We start from the raw sequence: 19,290 nt of genomic DNA on the forward strand, positions 1-19,290 counted from the left end.
GCCACTAATCAAATCTGTTGTCAAAATAGCCTACTGGACTCAACAACAAGAAAACAAACAACCCGATTAAAAAATGGGCAGAGGGTCTGAATAGACATTTTTCCGAAGAAGACATACAGATGGCCAACAGGCAGATAATTTCCTAATTATCAGGAAACGCAAACAAAAACCACAATGAGATCTCACCTCATGCCTGTCAGCATGGCTACTATCAAAGAGACAAGAAATGACAAATGTTGGAGAGAATGCAGAGAAAAAGGAACCCTCATACACTGTTGGTGGAACTGTAAATTGGTGCAGCCACAGTGGAAACCAGTAGGGAGATTCCTCAAAAAATTAAGAACTACCATATGACCCAGCTATTCCACGTCTGTGTATTTACTCGAAGCACACAGAACCACTAATTTGAAAAGATACATGCACCCTCATATTCACTGCAGAATTGTTTATAATCGCCAAACTATGGATACAACTTAAGTGTCCATAGATGGATGAATGGATAAAGGTGTGTTATATATACAAAACAGATTATTACTCGGTCATAAAAAGAGAAGGAAATCCTGCCATCTGCAACGACATGAATGGACCTGGACAGCGTTATGCTAAGTGAAATAAGTCAAATGGAGAAAGACAAATACCTTATGATTTCACTCATATGTGGAATCTAAAAAGACAAAACAAGTGAACAAACAAAATAAAACAAAAATAAACTCATAGATACAGAGATCAGCTTAGTGGTTACCAGAGGGAAAGGGGGTTTGGAGGGTGGGTGAAAACGGGGAAGGGGATGGTGGTGAATGGTAATTAGACTTGTGGTAGTGATCACTTTATCGTGTGTACAGGTGTCAAATTATAATGCTGTACACCTAAAACCTATGTAATTTTTTTAAAGTTTAAAAAGTGTACTTGATAAGAAGCACTGTCATTGCTTAACTGGTAATGCTTTTCTTTCTTAGTTGTACATCTAGATGGAAATGTATTGCTTAACTGGTAATGCTTTTCTTTCTTAGTTGTACATCTAGATGGAAATGTATCAAAATGTTAACAGTGGCATCTCCGGGTGAATAGTAGAATTACGAATATTTTATATTAAATCAAAAATAAGAAGATTAAATGGCATTCACATAACACATACCACACTATTTAACGATGGAAAACAGAAACCATATTTGGTACTGAATTTTATCACAAAATCCACAAGACATTAAAACACTTATTAAGTACAAAGAATGTAACAAACATATATATAATTAATATAAAAAACAAATCTTACTCATTTTTCTAATATTATGTATAGCAAATCTTACCTCTAATCTCCACATCAAAGTCAAATTTGCTGCATTTTGAAGATGTTAAAGAGTTAAGCCAGAGTTGCAAAATCTTGAAAGGCAGAGTCAAGACTTAAAAAACAAACAAACAAAACCTCCCTTAGTTCTACAGCACTCAAGCCTGTCAGGTGCTAGTTAAAATAAGGAGTAAGCATGGATTTCTTATTTTTCCTTAAGAAATAGGTTCCGATTGCTGATATGGTTTTTCTTACAACCACACAGCGAAACTTTCAGTTGAGATGGATTGTTGGGTTTTTTTTAATGATACTGAGCATTTTGAAATAATGTGAAAAACTCCAGACTTGGCAGTAATTTTGACATGCTGCCTCAGTATTATATACCATGATAGCAATTATCATTTGTCTGTTTTTGACAGAGTTCTTGAGATTGAGTTTAAACCTTTATACAGTAAGGTGGAACAGCCATGGAGCTTAAAATCCAAGAAACAAATACCGTAAGAAGAGCTTCCCATATAAGTTCTGAAGCAGCTATAAAAAGGGGAGGGGAACTGGTTACTCTGCCTAGTCAGAGTTTTATTCAGTTGTGCCAGAAGGAGGGAGACAACACAGCCGTGGGATACTGTTCTGGGCACGGAAAGCAGCCTGAACTGCATATTGGCAAGGGGGAGACAGGCTAACAAAGGGGACAGAAGATGTGCTTGACAGTAGAGAGGGTTAGCATATGAGTAGGAGGAGATGGCATATGAGACGCAGGCTGGGGTGTGGTAGGAAAGAGCCTTGGTGGTAAAGATGAACAGCTTCAATTTCACGCAAAATACAATAAAGGCCCAGTAAAGCAAGTCCAGAAGCCGCAAATAATGGCTACAGTACAGCATTTCAAGCTGTCTACAGGGTAGATATTTAGATAAGGAGTCTTGAAAAGGGGAGGTTATAAAAGTCATGAGAGAAAACATTCAAAACTTAGTCCAAGTGTTTTCATAGAAATGAAAACACAAGCAGGGATTTAGAGGTGCCAGAGTTGGTTGTTTGTTTCTGATGTTTTCATAGTTTGAATAAATAGGAGGAGGAAAACAAAATGAAGCAAGTAAACTCAAGTTTAGGTGTTTAAGAAATAGTCACATGACTCAATCCAAAGAGAAGAAAGGTGATAATGAGGGTAAGTGAGGAGGATCTTAAGTAAAAATGATAGGGGATAAGAATTTCTTGGCAACTTGTCAGTTACTAAAGTGTTTAGGAAGACATTGTAAAAAGAAAGTAAAGAGAAGTAGAAAAATAAATAATGATAATGATTTATAATATCCTAAAGGGTTCAAACAGAAGGAATAATGTAATACAGTGACAGGGTTGAATCATTTAATGTGCTTAAACAATTTTCCAAACTATGAGTAAATCTCTTAATAGTTCTTTTTGGTTAAATGGAATTCTAGTTTGATTTAAACAGCTGATTCTTATTTTTTCACAAATAAGTTATATTCCGACTAGAGAGATTTTACTAAAAATTGTGAAGAATTCAGCAATTGTTCACTAGCCCTTAATAATTTAAAACAACTTTGGTAATAAAGGCATCATTGTGAACCGCGCTTTTAAATCCACGCCCAAAGTTATTTGAATGGTTAGTATATTTGACCTTAATGCTAACACTTTAACAAATTTACCACTAGGTGGCGAAAAAACCCAAATAGTATCTGTTAACAAAGCTAGTACAAGATCCCAAGGATTTGAACAACTAAAATAGCCACCAGGTGTCATCCAAGAGAGGAAAAAAAAAAAAAAAGACTATTCTCCCCACTCAAATACAAAAATTCATAGTTTTAAGCACAACCATCTAAACTCTATCAGAGGTAAATGCCCTGTCCATTAACTGTCTAAATAGTTTGCATATTTATACTCTATATAATTTATACAATGCTCTTGACTCCAAGATACTGCCTTTCAACTAAAACCCAACTAAGTAAAATTTAATTTCATTAAAAAAACAAAAAAAACCCCAGCAAGACCAATGAATGAGCTCAATGTATTGTGACTCATAGTTTCAACCTATCCAAATACACTGCACAAAAGAATTTAAAACGGCTTAGACACAGACAGCCAAGAATCTTCCAAAGTGTATTTGGTTATGTATATATACTTCCAGATTCATATTCTTTTTCCCTATATTTCTCTCCTATAAGCAATTTCACTGATTGCAAAAAAATCTAGATAATTATGCTGTTATGCCTTGAATCCCAGTGTGATTTTACGAAAGCACTGCAATTTGTTACCAAAACGTTCACAGTAGAGACAAATGTACCTGTCCTTAAGATGTATAATGAGAATTATGTTGAACAGTCCAAAGCTGAAAATTAAAATTAAAGTTTTACAAAATTAAGCCCTATTTATATAACAAACCATGCTTTTTAAAAAAACATCTTCTGCACTTCACTAACTTCTAACAAAGATTTTTCAACGCTGTTGTAAACATTATGTCAGCTAAAACACTATGTCATGCTGCCTTTTATAAGGTGATACTTTTTTAGGCCGAATCCTATTCTTAATCCTCTGGACACAGGAGTTGTAATCATGTCATACCCTGCAAATCTAGCGGTAGGTGGTGTCTCAAAAAAGGACGTTTTCTTCCTTCTAGGAAGTGGTCAAACCTTGTTTTTCCCTCTTGTCATCAGGCAAAAACTTGATTGTTTTTCGTTGCTATCGAATTGAGAGATGGAAGAGAAAGTAGCTCAGGAGAAAGCAAAATATACTGATTAAACTATACTTGCTTCTCTTCCTTACTCCTTACAGTATTCTCTTTTAAGGTCTCGACTTGACCTCGACTGGGCTCATTTCCACCCTGCCTACAAAGCACTGGTTTTAAAAAGAAAAAAATCCAAGCCAAGAATGCTCTTGTCTATGAACGTTATCTCTTCTCTGGTTTTTATTACATTTTCTTTTGAAATTCGTTAGATTATGTTCAACAACCAGCCCTTGCCCAACCGGTTTCTACCCTTCCCCCATCTCTCTACACACATCACTTTTTCCTCCTCCCATCAGGGCAGTGGGCAAAACACTGCAGTGCCGGGAACGCACGCTTCGGGCCGGTCACTCAGCAGTTTATCCTCACTTGGCTTTGCAAACAGCTCCCCACCCAACCTTGTCCCCCAGTTCCCTCCCTCGGCCATTATCTTTCTACCAGACTGTGCTCAGTAAGGGACTCCAGCTAGCACGTCGAGGGTTTACGGTAGCCTGCCTACCAATAGGAGCCTACAATGAAGAGAAGTCAGGTTCAGCCTCCCGGCAGCCCCAGTGTCTTCTTCCCCTGGCTGTACACCTACTGTACCCGCGAGCGAGCCGGGCGCGGGAGGGTGCGCGCAGGGAGGGCGGACAGCAGCCGCGGCGTGCGCATGCGCACTGGGGTTGTTTTTCACAAAGCTGCTCTTAAAGTGAGCTGGCAGCTTCCAGCCGCCCGTCTTTGTAAGGAGACCACTGAGACTAGCAGGATCGCGGAGCAGCAGCCTCTGTGCTGCCCTGACTTTTTAAGAAATCTCAATGAACTATTTGTAAGGAATCACTGATCCTGCCTGCAAGCTCTTTGCACGGCAAAGACATCGATCAGTGTTAAGTGAAGATCCCATTTTATATGTGATCTTGACTTTTTTGTCTTACATTATATTTTTTATAGATTTTGTTATAAACATGGTGCTGGGAAAGGTAAAGAGTTTGACAATAAGCTTTGACTGTCTTAATGACAGCAATGTCCCTGTGTATTCTAGTGGGGATACAGTCTCAGGAAGGGTGAATTTAGAAGTTACTGGGGAAATCAGAGTAAAATCTCTTAAAATTCATGCAAGAGGACATGCGAAAGTACGCTGGACCGAATCGAGAAACGCCGGCTCCAATACTGCCTATACACAGAATTACACTGAAGAAGTAGAATATTTCAACCATAAAGACATCTTAATTGGACACGAAAGAGGTAAGTTTTTTACATTATTCAGAAATTATTATACCTGTTTTCTTTGGCAAAGTACCTTTTCAATTTTTCTGAATTAATGTAATCCTACTCCTACCATAACGTATAGCTGTTTGATAAAGGTTGGAAAGGTGGAAGATTTGAATTCTCCTTGACATTCATCGTGTGTTAAGCCGTAATGCATGCAGGCATCTGCAAAGTGACTGCAAACTGCACTTATTCCACTACCTCTATACCCGGCTTGGTCTGTGCCATACACACTTGCAATCCATTTCCACCTTACGTATAAATTCTGCTTATATGCGATTCAGTAATTTTACTAATATGTTTTCAAGTGAATTGCTAAAAGCTGCAGTCCAATATTAGGTTTTTCCCTTGTACTCTGCAACCTTAGATCTTAAAAACTAAGCTTCAGTGAAGAAATGGAGTAACATTTTTAAGTGGGTTAATAGGTGTATTTCATTTTTAATATTGACACGCAAAAGACTTAAGAGAATTGATCGTTGTTCTTTGATAATGGGTTTCTGTGGTTTATTTTGACATATGGTATCAACACCCCACGTGTTTTTTCCCTATTCTTTCCAGTTCCTTTAGAAATTTACATCAAGCATTCTCTATTTTAAAGGACAGCACCTATCATTATGATATGTTTAAAGTCAGTTTTAGAAGCCATTTAGGGTGAGAAATTTTCTTTTCCAAGCATCATGCCTAACTTTGGAACGTGCATTCAATGAAACCCGTGCCAGTCAAATGGAATTGAAAAGTATTAGGCTCATTGGATTTGATTTTTGGTTAGAAACTGGAGATAAAGGGTTGTCAAAGGGAGAAGCGGTCCTGAGATTTCAAATCTATTGTTTAAATGGTTACATTGTGGAAATATAGCAGACTCTAAGCTTGTTTTTCTAAGTTTCCACCCTTTGTTAGAAGCGGTTCAATCCTGTTTCGGACCAGTTCTAGGGGGTGGTGAGGAGGGGCGCTTGTTCTGCTCTCAGCAGATTGGTTACACGCGTCAGGTGGTGGCGATGACTTAATTCCTAGCCCAAGAAGAATATAGTGTTAAAACTGGTTATGTAATTTTGTCCTTCTCCTTTTTAATGCAGTATTTAACTCGAATGTTGATGATTTTTCAGAGTAGAGCACATTTTTACCTCCATTTTTAATTAAAAAAATACACATCCACGAGGAAGTGCTAATTGAACTAAGGCAAGTGTAGAACGTAGGGTACTTTGAGTTACATCATGAATGCATTATTTTTAAAGTATTAAGATGAAATAAATCTTTAGTTGGATTTTCAGTTACACATAGGTAATTTGCATCCTGAAATAATTTTTAGTTAACCTCTCCAAGCAGTGACAGTGATAAGAATGCAACTGCCTAATGACAGTCCTGGTATTTGTTGAACAGGACACACAAGAGTTTGTATTTGATCCTTCCTGGACTGGCAGCTTTTTATAAGATGAGTGAGAAGAAACAAAGGTTTTTAAGGAGTTGAGGTTTGCAGTGGGGTAAAAGTAGAATAACGACTTATGGGGACAATTTCATTAATTGCGCCACGATTTCATAGTAAAGAACACTATGTGCCCCGCACCCCCACGAGACACCCCTCAACCCCTGCAAGCTTGAACGAGCTTCGCTTGGAATAGTTTCAATGACTTAAAACTGGGACCTCTCAAACTAGCCTGGTAACTGAGACCCCGCCCCGGGCGGCCGGCGATAGGCGGAGCCGGGTTTGTTAGCCTGTTGCTAAGGCGATGCCAGGCTCTGATTGGATTGGGCGCGAGAGGGTGGGGAGAGTGGGCTCGCCGGCTGGGGTGAGGCTTGGAACCGGCGTGCGCCGGTAAAGGTCCCTCCAGAGCTACGGCCCCCGCCCCTACACGCATCCCTGCCCGGGCTTCTGGAGGCGCGCGGGGCTCATGTCACATACCGTTCTGTTGCCCCTCACCTGGGCCCGCTTGCAGCCCCGAAAGGAACGACTACAGGTTTCAACAGAGTGGAGAGGAGAAGCTTCCGCCGGCCTTACAGGTGCCGGATGGCCCTGGGCGCAACTTTTTAGCTGACAATCCCATTCACGGCAAATTGGGTGGGCAGGGTTAGCAGGACCACATTTTCGGGTGGAAGTTGTCAGGCAGCTTCTGTGAACGCTTGTCTTCCTCTTAGCTGAAACAGCGTGTTTCCCTTTCTATGCAGTCACAGACTGGCTACCTTGATGTGACACGAGTGGGGAGAGAGCGCCAAGACTGGCCGGGACGGGGAAGGAAAAGTGACACTAACATTGAAAGCGGGGTGGGGTGGGGGCTTCGGCGAGTATTCCTTGCCCCCTTGTCATTGTTTCTTTGGGGCTTTTGCACCCCGCGCCCCCTTCCCCGCCGCCGTCGCCGCAACTGTAAAGGTGTCAGGGTGGCCCGAGCCAGATCGAACCGGTCACCGGCCGGGGCGTGTAAAGCGGAAGCGCCGCAGCGTGCTCGCCCCGCCCCACGTCAGCAGGCTAGGCTGCGCGGCCGCGAGCGCGAGCGCCGTGCGACATATGCCGTATGTATAGCGGGGCGCGCGGGCGGCGGCGGCGGCGCGCGGGCGGGCCGGCTGGGATCTGCTCGCGCCGGTTTAGGCCGGTCCTCTCCTGCTCCGGTCTAGTTCTTGATTGACAGCCCGGCACTTGTTTACCACGGCGCGGCCGCCGCCGCTCGCCTCGATGAGACTGCTGAGCTGGCACAAAAAAGGGAGCGAGACGGGAAGAAAGGGAGAGGGAGACAAACTTTGGGCGCCGTCGTGGGGAGCGATTTTAAATGGCCCCCAGCTCATCAGCGGGATTTCGGTGCTGAAATCCCGTAGAGAGGATTTGCACGGGGGGAGAAGAAAATATTACTGAGATAGAAGGGAGTCTTGGTGATTTTTTTTGAATAAAAGTTTCCACATATAGGCGTTTTTTTCCTTTTCTCCTGTGGTGGAAGGGAAGCATCACGGTTTTTGTGTGAATTCATTACTTTGGTGAGGGAAAGTTAAATGATAATACCCGTTTCTCTTAGTCTCCTGGTTAATGATAAAGGTTTCTACACCGAGAAAACTGCGCTAGTAGACGTTTATGTAATTAAATTACCCGGTCAGAACGCTTTAGAAAATCATTTTAAGAATCCAGAACACCCTCCCACATTTCGTTATATTTGTTTTGGAGACGTTTTGGAGATAACCTATTTGAGCAAAAGAAATTGGTTGTAAAATAAAGTCATCCCGTTTTTTCTAGCAATGGGAAACAAACCTAGTCTTCATTTTTCAAGGATGTGTGACAGTTGTTTCCATTAAGCAGGCACCTTTTAAATCTAAGGTATAGTTTATATATACGAATTTTTAGCTGTTGCTAGGACAGACTGAGGTTGTCATAATTTTAGATTCAATAAGAATTTTTATTTTTAGCTATGAAACTGACATTAAAATCACTGTTCCTTTTTTTTTAACTCCAACATCTATTTGACAGAGTTTTCTAATGGTTTTAGAGCTTTAACATTCACATCTTCTGCATCAAAACTGACATATTTTAAAAGGCTTACATGAACAGTTTTCATTTTATATATAGTCTTAATAGGATAAATTTAAATAAGTGGATGAAGAGAAAGGTAACATCTTAGTATGAGATTTGAAATCTGAATCTTTTGTTGAGCCTGTATTGTCACACAGATGCTTTACAGTTTAGGTTGTTTTCCATTGAAAAACCAGCTATGGGGTATAAGTATTAATTATCCCCATTCTACAGATGAAGCAACTGAAGACAGGACTTTTATTTTACCCAGAGGAAGTGATGAAGTTGGAATTAGAACTCAGATCTCTCACACTCTAAAGTTTGTGGCCTTAATTACTATGTGAGCATCTTTAAAGTTCTGCCACCAGGAAGAGAGTGTAAAGCTTTATTAAAAAGTTTTTTGTTTTCTTTTTCTGTTTGTTTTAGATGATGATAATTCCGAAGAAGGCTTCAACACTATTCATTCAGGAAGGCATGAATATGCATTCAGCTTCGAGCTTCCACAGACGTAAGTATTTTGTAACAGGCATTTTTCATAAACATCCATTCTTTTAAAATGAAACATTCTAAATTTAAATATTTTTAGTTTAAAAAAAAAAACCCTTTTCATTACTGAAACTTGCTACAGGAAAACATATACTCAGAAAAGAAGCTATTTTTTTAAGCTAGAGTGGCAATATTATAGAAAGCAAAGCTCAATTCTTAGTATTCTGTCTCAAGTTTTATATGGTTTTTAAAACTTGAATAGTATTTCATTTAAAGTGAGTGAATTGGAAGGTGCCAGTGAAATAGTAAGCACTTATACTTAGTTTATCATCAGCACTAGCAGAAAAGGTAGAACATAACAAGTCTCTCATTTAGTAGTTTATAAAAATTCAGTGATCATTTTTTCTACTGATGCTACCCAACAGCAGTAAGCTAAGAAAGTTAAAATAATTAAGAATATCCTCACTTTAGAAGTGATGTGTTTTTTCTGATATGAATTCATTAGCTTCTGTGCAAAGAGCTATTGAGAAGGTCACTCGAGATATTATGACCTGGACTTAAAAGGAAACATCCATCAGAGATACCTTAATATAAGGCTTGGAATCTAGTATGAAAGGAAGAAGGAAAGTAGTATATTCTTAATGTAATAATAAATCATTTGAGGAAATTATACAAAGAGTAATTTTTGAAAAAAATGCCTTAACAGATATTAAAACATGCAAAGTGGCACTTGTACTGTTTGCTCTGAAAGGTAAACTTGCATTACATAAGAACTTCAAGTGCCAAAGGTACATAATTCTGTATTTTTTTAAGTTCTAGTACTTGTTATATATGGATAGAATTCATAAAGGGTATTTTTCAGAGTATCCTGTGTATCATATTGCTTAAGAACATGATTTTTAATATAATGCCCTAATTACTTTCTGAGAGAAATATTTTAAGTCTGAATACAATAGGACTAATACATTTGGGCCTGAATATTTTCAAAGGATGGAAGTAATTTAATATATATTTTTTTAATTCTATCTATAAACCAAAGTCATTTAAAGTAAACTCTAGAAGACTAGCATAGATCCTGCGTTTTATTTCTCTGCTATACAAGTTAATGCAGAAGTCTAAAATACAAAACAAAAAGTAAAATACCACTACACCTTGTAAAAAGCTAGCACTCTACCTTGTAAATAAATGAACCTTGTGCATTTTTCTAATGAAATTATGAAAAAGAGACTAAATTCACTAAAATAAAATCTTTCACAAGTAATAAAATCTGGGAAGAGTTGAAAAAGAATTCTGATTCTCTTGATACAGGTCAACAGAAGAGATTCTTTTTCTTTTTAAGTCTATAGTAAGAAAGCATGGCCAAAAAGTGTTAGAACATAAGTAAACTGGGAAATGTAAAAGCATTTTTTTAGAGCTTCAGTGGATTTAATGAAATGTGAAAAACTTTTGAAACTATAACGACTATTCCAGGCCTTTTCTAAATCTTAATTAGTTACTATAATAAGAGATAATAATAATTCTTAGTTAATGCAAAATGGAGCGCCATAGGGAGTCATTTGGTCTGAGTGTTTAACCAGTGTCCAGAATATCTCAATAGAAATAGTTAAACCATTCTTAACTTTATTTTTAAACTAAAGTCTTGACCTTTTCAAGAATTGTTCATTTCCAGACTTTCGTAATTTTGCCACCAGCATTAAAAGTAGCCTCTTCTTAGTTTAAAGAGATTGTATTCTTCTGGCTTTTTTAACCAAATTTCTGTAATATTTAACAACTATGTGTTATTATTTGGAAACAGAAGGTTTTTTCCCCAGTGACTTATCCCTTTGGAAATATAAATTATGCCTTTGATAACTCATTGATGTATAAACTTACAATATATTAACACTTCTGTGCTGAGCTACTGTATAAATATTAAAAAGAGGTGTAAGATTAATATATTGACCTTTATATTCTGCACAGACCACTTGCTACCTCATTCGAAGGCCGACATGGCAGTGTGCGCTATTGGGTGAAAGCCGAATTGCACAGGCCTTGGCTTCTACCAGTAAAATTAAAGAAGGAATTTACAGTCTTTGAGCATATAGATATCAACACTCCTTCATTACTGGTAAGAATTAACTGAATTCTTCATTTTTTGTTTTTGGCATATAAATATTAAAGAATAATCACCTAAACTACATACACATTCTTTATAATTTTTAAATAGTAACTTCATTTTTGAATTACATAAATACCATTTTCAAAAAAATAGTTAAGAGCACACAAATTAATGCAGAATATGCTCACATTTTCTGATACTATAATAACTTTAAGTAAAATTTTAAAGTAAGACCAGTATTTGGTATGAAATATCTTCCTCAGAAGGTAACAGCAATAACAAAAGAATAGATCTGTTCCCTAAATAATTTTAGTGGAAAAGGAACAGTAGTATCAATTGTTATTATAACAATATCACTTAACTTGAAAATACCATAATCTAAAATTTGTATTATTTATTGCATTATTCCAATATAGGGATAGTTGTCAAATGATGGGGAGATTATTATTTTCATGAAAAAACTTAAATTCTGTTTTAAAGGAAATCTTTTTTAATTGTATTTTTTCACAAGATTCAAATTTGATTTCAAAAACTTTACTCGCTTTAAACAAATAATAACATCTTTAAGCAAGTAAAACTAACCTTAAAAATGAGCAGTTTTCTTTTTTTACGTATGGAGTTTTACAATCTCAGAGAAAGATGTTATCATTTGGGATTATAACCAAGTTGCTTTCCAAACTGCCTCTTTTTTTTTTTTTTTAAAGGCAGTTTAAATGGAATGTGGAAAGGGTTTTTTTTTTTTTTCTGTTTGTTTTTTTTGGTTGTTTTTTAATTACTGTGTATGTAAATAGCCTGAGCTAAAACTATGTTTATGAAATATGATGTTAAACCCTGTACCCTTTTTTCTTTAATTGAATGGAAACTTGTATAAAGACAAAAATACTAATATAAATCAGAAGCCATTGGTTAGTGGAAAAGTATATTTGGATACTGAAGAAGAAAAAAAAAACACTACTTTTAATGTTAAATTCTTCAAGAATTTAAGATTGTATTTTAAAACATTCTATTACTGTCTCAATTCATACATTGATCTTTTTCTATAAATTTATTTCTTACAGTCACCCCAAGCAGGCACAAAAGAAAAGACTCTCTGTTGCTGGTTCTGTACCTCAGGCCCAATATCCTTAAGTGCCAAAATTGAAAGGAAGGGCTATACGCCAGGTATGTATGAGGTGGATTCCCACAAAAAATGATCTTTCTTCACTTAGCTCTTGTGTATAAATTTACATTATTTCTACTAAATGCAGACATGATACAGTATTCTTTGGTAAAATATCATAAATTGTGCTTATCCACTTTCCTTTTATAAATTGGAATGTAGTCTTTTTTAAATTGCTACTGTAAATGTGTAGTTTATTTTTGTAACTATAAGTTACTTGCCACTCTTAGGATAGCTTTTTATCCATGTAGTTCATTGAACTTTCAGACTTTAGCCTGAGAGTCTACATTTGTTTTGGGGTTGGTTGGTTGGTTTTTAACAGTAGATATATTTTTTTTTCCTGTAGGTGAATCAATTCAGATATTTGCTGAGATTGAGAACTGCTCCTCCCGAATGGTGGTGCCAAAGGCAGCCATTTACCAAACACAGGCCTTCTATGCCAAAGGGAAAATGAAGGAAGTCAAACAGCTCGTGGCTAACTTGCGTGGGGAATCCTTATCATCTGGAAAGACAGAGACGTGGAATGGCAAGTTGCTGAAAATTCCACCAGTTTCTCCCTCTATCCTCGACTGTAGTATAATCCGTGTGGAATATTCACTAATGGTATGTATAGATTTAAGGGGTTGGGGTGGGTTTTTTTAGGTTTTAAAGTCGTAAGAGTATCATTTTGTCTTATCCAGGATTTGATTTTTTTTTATTCCATGTGTGATATACATAATTATATGTAATTCTTTATATAGTTTGGAATATAATTACTAATTTTACCTGAGGTAAATGTACACAATGGAGAAACTTTTCAAGTATATCATATGTATATAAGTTTAAAAATGAAGTAAATGAGAGCCTCAAATAACATTAGATTGGGTTATTCATTTTTTTTAAAGGAAATGCTACTTGGCTTCTAAACCTAACATCTCCTTTCATTGTTTAGGTATACGTGGATATTCCTGGAGCTATGGATTTATTTCTTAATTTGCCACTTGTCATTGGTACCATTCCTCTACATCCATTTGGTAGCAGAACCTCAAGTGTAAGCAGTCAGTGTAGCATGAATATGAACTGGCTTGGTTTATCCCTACCTGAAAGACCTGAAGGTAATAATTTGATAATGCATATCTAAGCTTAATCTGTTACTTTCAAGAACATAATTTTGCTTCTGATATTTTATGATTAAAGTTTGTCTATACTTGAAGAGAGTAGATGTGCCCCTAATGTTAGGTTTAAAACGTATATCCCCCTAGTTTTGATCACAAGACAAATTATTATTATGTTACCTTGACATTCCTTTTTAATACCTTCTATTCTGTGTATTTTGACATGCATAAGAACGTGCTGTTCGAATTGCGTGTATCTTTTTCCTTCAGCACCACCCAGCTATGCAGAAGTGGTAACAGAGGAACAAAGGCGGAATAATCTTGCACCAGTGAGTGCTTGTGATGACTTTGAGAGAGCGCTTCAGGGACCACTGTTTGCATATATTCAGGAGTTTCGTTTCTTGCCTCCACCTCTTTATTCAGAGGTAAGCACCAAACCCTCAAGTACAAAATGGGCTGTGACTCTCTTAGTAAACAGTATTGCAGACTTTTTAAAAACAGTTAGGTTTTGATTATCATGATAAGAGAAAAATAATTTTGAACAACAGATTAAAAGTTAGATCATAAGGTTGTCACTATTTACTAAGTTTGACCCAGAGGTAGGACTGGTCTCTTATATTATTGGGGAAATAAAGATAGTGATCTAACCTCATACTTCCAAAATGCCAGTTAAAGGAATAATTCATCTTTCAAAGCATCTATAGAACTGGCATTTTACAGTCATTGATTAAATAGCTAGAATTTATCTTATTCATCATCCTTTTCCAATTTAATTTACATATTTTAACATTCTCAGTCATAAGGAAAAATAACATATGTAATAACATCTTAAACAGCATTCCTGTACTCTTAGATTATTTTTATTCATCTCAAGTAACTAAGCACTTACATGAATAAAACATGGCCCTTGGGAGAAGCGTACAGACTGGTGAGAAAAACAAACTTAGAAGCAAAATATGACCTAACAATGTAATAGTAATGCACAGTTCATTTGAGGAGCAGCTTGCAGGGTCTTGAGAATTAGGAAGGGCTTCCCTAAGAAGGTGACTGTTAGACTGATTCTTGAAGAGTAAGTATTCTCAAAATGTAGAATGTTCCAGGCAGGAAGAAAAATATGTGCAAAGGAAAGGAGGTAGGGAGCAATCCAGCAATGTCGGGATACTTCAGAATGTATATATACATAATAACACATTGTAGGGACTTTAGAGTTGGCCTTGATACCAATTTAATACCAAATGATTTTGTAAATCACTAGCATCAGCTTTTTCTTTTTGGTTGCTGTAGTTTAGACAGCTATTTTACAGTGAAATATTACTCACAAGAAAGACATAAAAGGATTGTTTCACTCTTCAACGAATTGCTTTTATTTTTTTATTTTTTTCCCCTTAATACCATGACTAGAAGAGTCAGTTTTCCTTTGGATGTGATTAATATGAAATCCACTTTATTCATTGATTATAGGATGTTCAGAATCTGTTCTGTTCTCTGCAGATTCTTGATTGGACATAATTTTTCTATCCCACTAATTTCAATTCATAAAGTTATTAGATGCTAAAAATGTCCTCCCACTTTTTAGAAACACTGTCACTACATTTTTATTCTGACATTTCTGTCTTGCTTATTAAGTCCCTCATTTGTGATTTGATCTGACAGGCATTTTAAAAGAATGGCAATCTAAGTATCCACTTTTAAGCAATTTGCCATAAAATCTACCTCCTCTTTTAAAATGAACTAAAGATAATTAAGAGAATTCAAAACTTTTAAAATCCTAAGTTGGTTCAGGGTGTGATTTAATTATTTAACATCTAGCCACATAGAGGGAGGAAAGTATTGTAAATGGGTCTTGTCCAAAAGATCTTTCAGTAAAAGAAATGTATTAAACCCAACAATTTGCCTTCCTGTGCCCATTCTCTTTGTACCTGAGAAGCAACTGAAATATGTTCACTTTTATTAAGTGTATGTGCATATGAAAGTCACTACAGAAAGAGGCAAGGTGGGAAGCCTCTAGAGCATTTTGGGTTCACCATTCCTATTTCTTGATATACACTGTATTCCTAGGCCCTCCCTAGGGCTTTACACCCATGAGTTATTACCTCATGTAAGCACCAAGAACTTTGTTTACACAACTACATTCTTCCCAAAGCTCGGGAAAAGATGAGTTGACTTTTTTGTAACAGGAAGAAATGGATACTTTACAGAAGAAAATCACTGCTATGAAAATGTTGGCCAATTGTGTATTTGAGTCTTAAGTATGACTAAGTGCTGAGTAAAACTCCATTCTCTGATAGAACATTACCTTTAGCTTTTGTCAAATAAAACTATTCCGGCATACCTTTCTAAATTTAATTGTTAATCTAGTAATTGAATAGCAAGTACTTTATAGATGATACTAATACCCTTTTTTCCCCATACAAACTCTGTATGTTCTTTCTGATTACATTTCTCAACCAGTACTCAAAATATTAGCCTATTTGCTGCATTCTTACTAAACCTTATCAATTAACTTTGGTTTTGGGGTTTTTTTTCTCTTTTCTTTCTAGATTGATCCAAATCCTGATCAGTCAGCAGATGATAGACCATCCTGCCCATCTCGTTGAAGGAATACTTGATTAAATCAAGTTGATGTGGGTTCCGAACTGTATCTCTTCCCTTCCCGGCTGAGGACAGAGAAGTATCTTGGAGACACGTTTTCAGAGGAAGTGGAATTGCTTTTGCCCAGAAAAATGGCGAATACATGAAACAACCAGTGATCATGCTTTAGAAGCCTACAGCAACATTCTGGGACTGCTCCAACATGCTTGAAGATCTAAGCTTTTTTCCTTTAAAACTGGCACATACTAAGAGCAGTCTTCTTAGCCTATGGTCATACGTGTCAAGACACCACGTTGTAAAGAGGGATGATTTCCTTCTTTTGATTTGAAAATTTGCACATGCTCAATGCTTACATTGTGCGGTTCCATGTCACTACAGCTTTTTTTTTTCCATTTATGCCAGACTCTTGATACTCTTTTAAAACTTGTTTGCAGTGAGCACAACAAGGAACAAAAGAAAGCTTTGAAAAAAACTTTAACATGAAAAAAACGCACTGACATTTTTTTTTTTTAATTTAATATAGCCTGGACTTTACCTGCGTATGCACATGCTCAGAATTGTCCTACTAGGCTGACCATGTATCACCTCTTCAGCTTGGATCCTATTGTGGATTTATTTACAAACATCAAATGCCTTCAAGCCAATCCTTCTTGCTGTATGTTTTGCAGCCTACTGTAGTAGATACGCAACAGATATGTGGGAAAAGAGATAAGAGGAGGAAGCTAATAAGAGACTGTCAAGATTGTATACCTTCTTGGTTTCTTTTAAGAATTTGTTGCCTTTCTACTATTACAGCAAAGCAGCATTTTGTTACTGACTGCCTAAAATCACTTAATCTCAGGTGAACGCATCACTTGCCAAACTGTTGGAATGCTATTTGTGTTTTGTTGCACTGTTGAGTTTTTTTTGTTTGTTTGTTTGGTTGGCTTTTTGGAGAGGGAAATTTGGAAAAGGGACATACACAAAAGTGATAACCCACCCGCATTGCCTTTTTATCATTACATATGAGAAGAAACTAGCAGAGCTAAGAATGGAGTAAAGAGAGGCAGTATGGCAGGCACCAGCAAAGAGTTAAGGGCTGTTGCTCTTAAAAATTATTGTTACTTTTTATTATTATTTTAAAAGTATGGAAGTTTTCCAGTCACTGGAAAGGAGGAGAAAGTGCATTTATTTTTATACAGAGTTACTTAATTACCTCCAAAACACATATGTTGGAAATCGTTTTTGCTGGTGCAGAGTATTTTCATGAGCAGGAATATATATGTTCAGATTATGATAGAGAGCTCAATTTAAACATTTCCTATCCTGCTCAAGCTTGACAGAGCTTGAAAACCCAAGTTTATTCTAAAAGTGTATGACTTCAAAATTACAAATACTAGAATATGTGCTGGAATAATAACTTTTATATTTTTGTGGTTCTTTTAATGAAAGTATTTTCTTCCATTACCTAAAGAAGATTTTGCTAAGCATGAGAAATCATTCACTTTCAGTATATATAGTAATGAAGAACGATCACATCAGTAAATTATAGCTTATATTAAAGATAATTTACAGTTGGCTCATAAATAAACCAGCATTCATGAAGACACTTATAACTGCATTTTCCAAGGTACCAAGTTGTACTGATTGTCTTATTTTAGAAGGAATTCAGCTCTGATGTATCTTAATGAAAATCAGCATCTCTGGTGTTGCAACATATGCGTGAAATGGGTCTTACATCTATCCTGCCATTTAATCCCACAGTTAATAAAGTGGCTGAAAATAATAGTAACTCTGGCTTGGTGCTTGACCTGGTTAAATACTGTCTTAAAGCTTCATACAAAACAAATAGGCTTTTCCATAAGTGGCCTTTAAGAAAACATGGAAGACAATTCATGTTTGAAAAATGCTGACAGGGTGAAGAAAGCCCATGTAAAAATGAATCGCGTTTTAAGTGATTCGGTTAAAGGGTTTGGGCTCCCATAGCAAACTAATACTAGATAATAAGGAAATGGGGGTGAAATATTTTTTTATTGTTGTTAAATCATTTTGTGAATGTCCCCCTCAAAAGAAGCTAATGGAATATTTGGCATAAAGGGCATTTGGTGGTTTTATTTTTGTTGGGGCGGGGGGTGGGGGGATTGTCAGAAAATCCCTTTTCTCTTCTTATGTCTAACTGACTAGGGAACAATTATTGATATGCATAGCATTGGAATACTTATCACCATATACTCTTAAATAACACATGAGGAAAGAATGACCAATATTCTGATAATTGGCACTGGGTTACAAAATGTGATAAAATTTCAAATATATAAAACTTTATCAAATAAAGTTTTATTTTCCCCATTAAAGTATTCCTTTACTTTCTTACTTAGAGGCATTACTCCTTTCTAAATATTGGTCAATTCTTGATATAAGATGTGAGGTTCACAGGTGTATTCCAGTATTCAAGATAGATTCCTGATTTTTCAATTAGGAAAAGTAAAATCCAAAATGTTAGCAAAACGAAGTGCAATATTAAATGTTTGCTTTATAGATTATATTCTGTGGCTGTTTGTAATTTCTCTTTTTTTTTCTTTTTTATTTGGTGCTGAATATGTCCTTGTAGGCTGTTTTAAGAAAACAATATGTGGGAAATGATTTAATTTTTCCTATTGCTCTTCCTTGTGGAAAATAAAAGTGTTTTCGGTTTTTTTCCTTTTTGTAAACTTGTTTGGAGATTTATTTGAATCTTGATCATATCAGTAACTCATCATACATGCAAACACAATTAAGACTACAATTAGGGAGTTCCTTGGTAGTCTAGTGGTAAGGATTCAGTGCTTTCACTGCCATGGCCTGGGTTCAATTCCTGGTCAGGGAACTGAGATCCCGCAAGCCACACAGCATGACCAAAAATTTTTTAAAAATAAAATGAAGACTACAATTAAACTCTTAAGCCATTCTGGGTAAGAATTGTTTCTAGCTCTCTGTTAAAGGAAATTACTGAAGGCTTAAAGGAATTTTTAGTACAAATTATCGTTTTACTTAATGATTCACTAAGCTATGGATTTTTTAAATAAAATTTAAAAGTTAGAAAAGATATATAAATTTCCATCTTACACATGAACCAAACTTAACCAGGTATATTTTCA

General features: G+C 36.3%; 1 protein-coding gene across 2 annotated transcripts; it reads left to right on the forward strand.

Annotated features, from left to right (window-relative positions):
* Positions 1 to 4,730: 4,730 nt before the first annotated feature.
* ARRDC3 (arrestin domain containing 3) lies at positions 4,731 to 18,864 on the forward strand. 2 transcript variants are annotated; one of them, XM_082623776.1, is made up of 8 exons: positions 4,733 to 5,237; positions 9,172 to 9,253; positions 11,191 to 11,338; positions 12,388 to 12,490; positions 12,835 to 13,091; positions 13,420 to 13,582; positions 13,853 to 14,007; positions 16,123 to 18,864. In XM_082623776.1, exons 1-8 carry the CDS (start codon positions 4,958 to 4,960, stop codon positions 16,177 to 16,179), a joined length of 1,245 nt encoding a protein of 414 aa, XP_082479902.1. In that variant the 5' UTR covers positions 4,733 to 4,957; the 3' UTR covers positions 16,180 to 18,864. The 2 variants fall into 2 exon arrangements, with proteins under 2 accessions (XP_082479903.1, XP_082479902.1); XM_082623777.1 differs by lacking the exon at positions 16,123 to 18,864 and having other exon boundaries at positions 4,731 to 5,237; positions 13,815 to 13,991.
* The last annotated feature ends 426 nt before the right edge of the window (positions 18,865 to 19,290 follow it).

This window comes from Mesoplodon mirus (genome assembly GCF_964341445.2).
Source record: "Mesoplodon mirus genome assembly, chromosome: 5".
NCBI lineage: Eukaryota > Metazoa > Chordata > Mammalia > Artiodactyla > Ziphiidae > Mesoplodon > Mesoplodon mirus.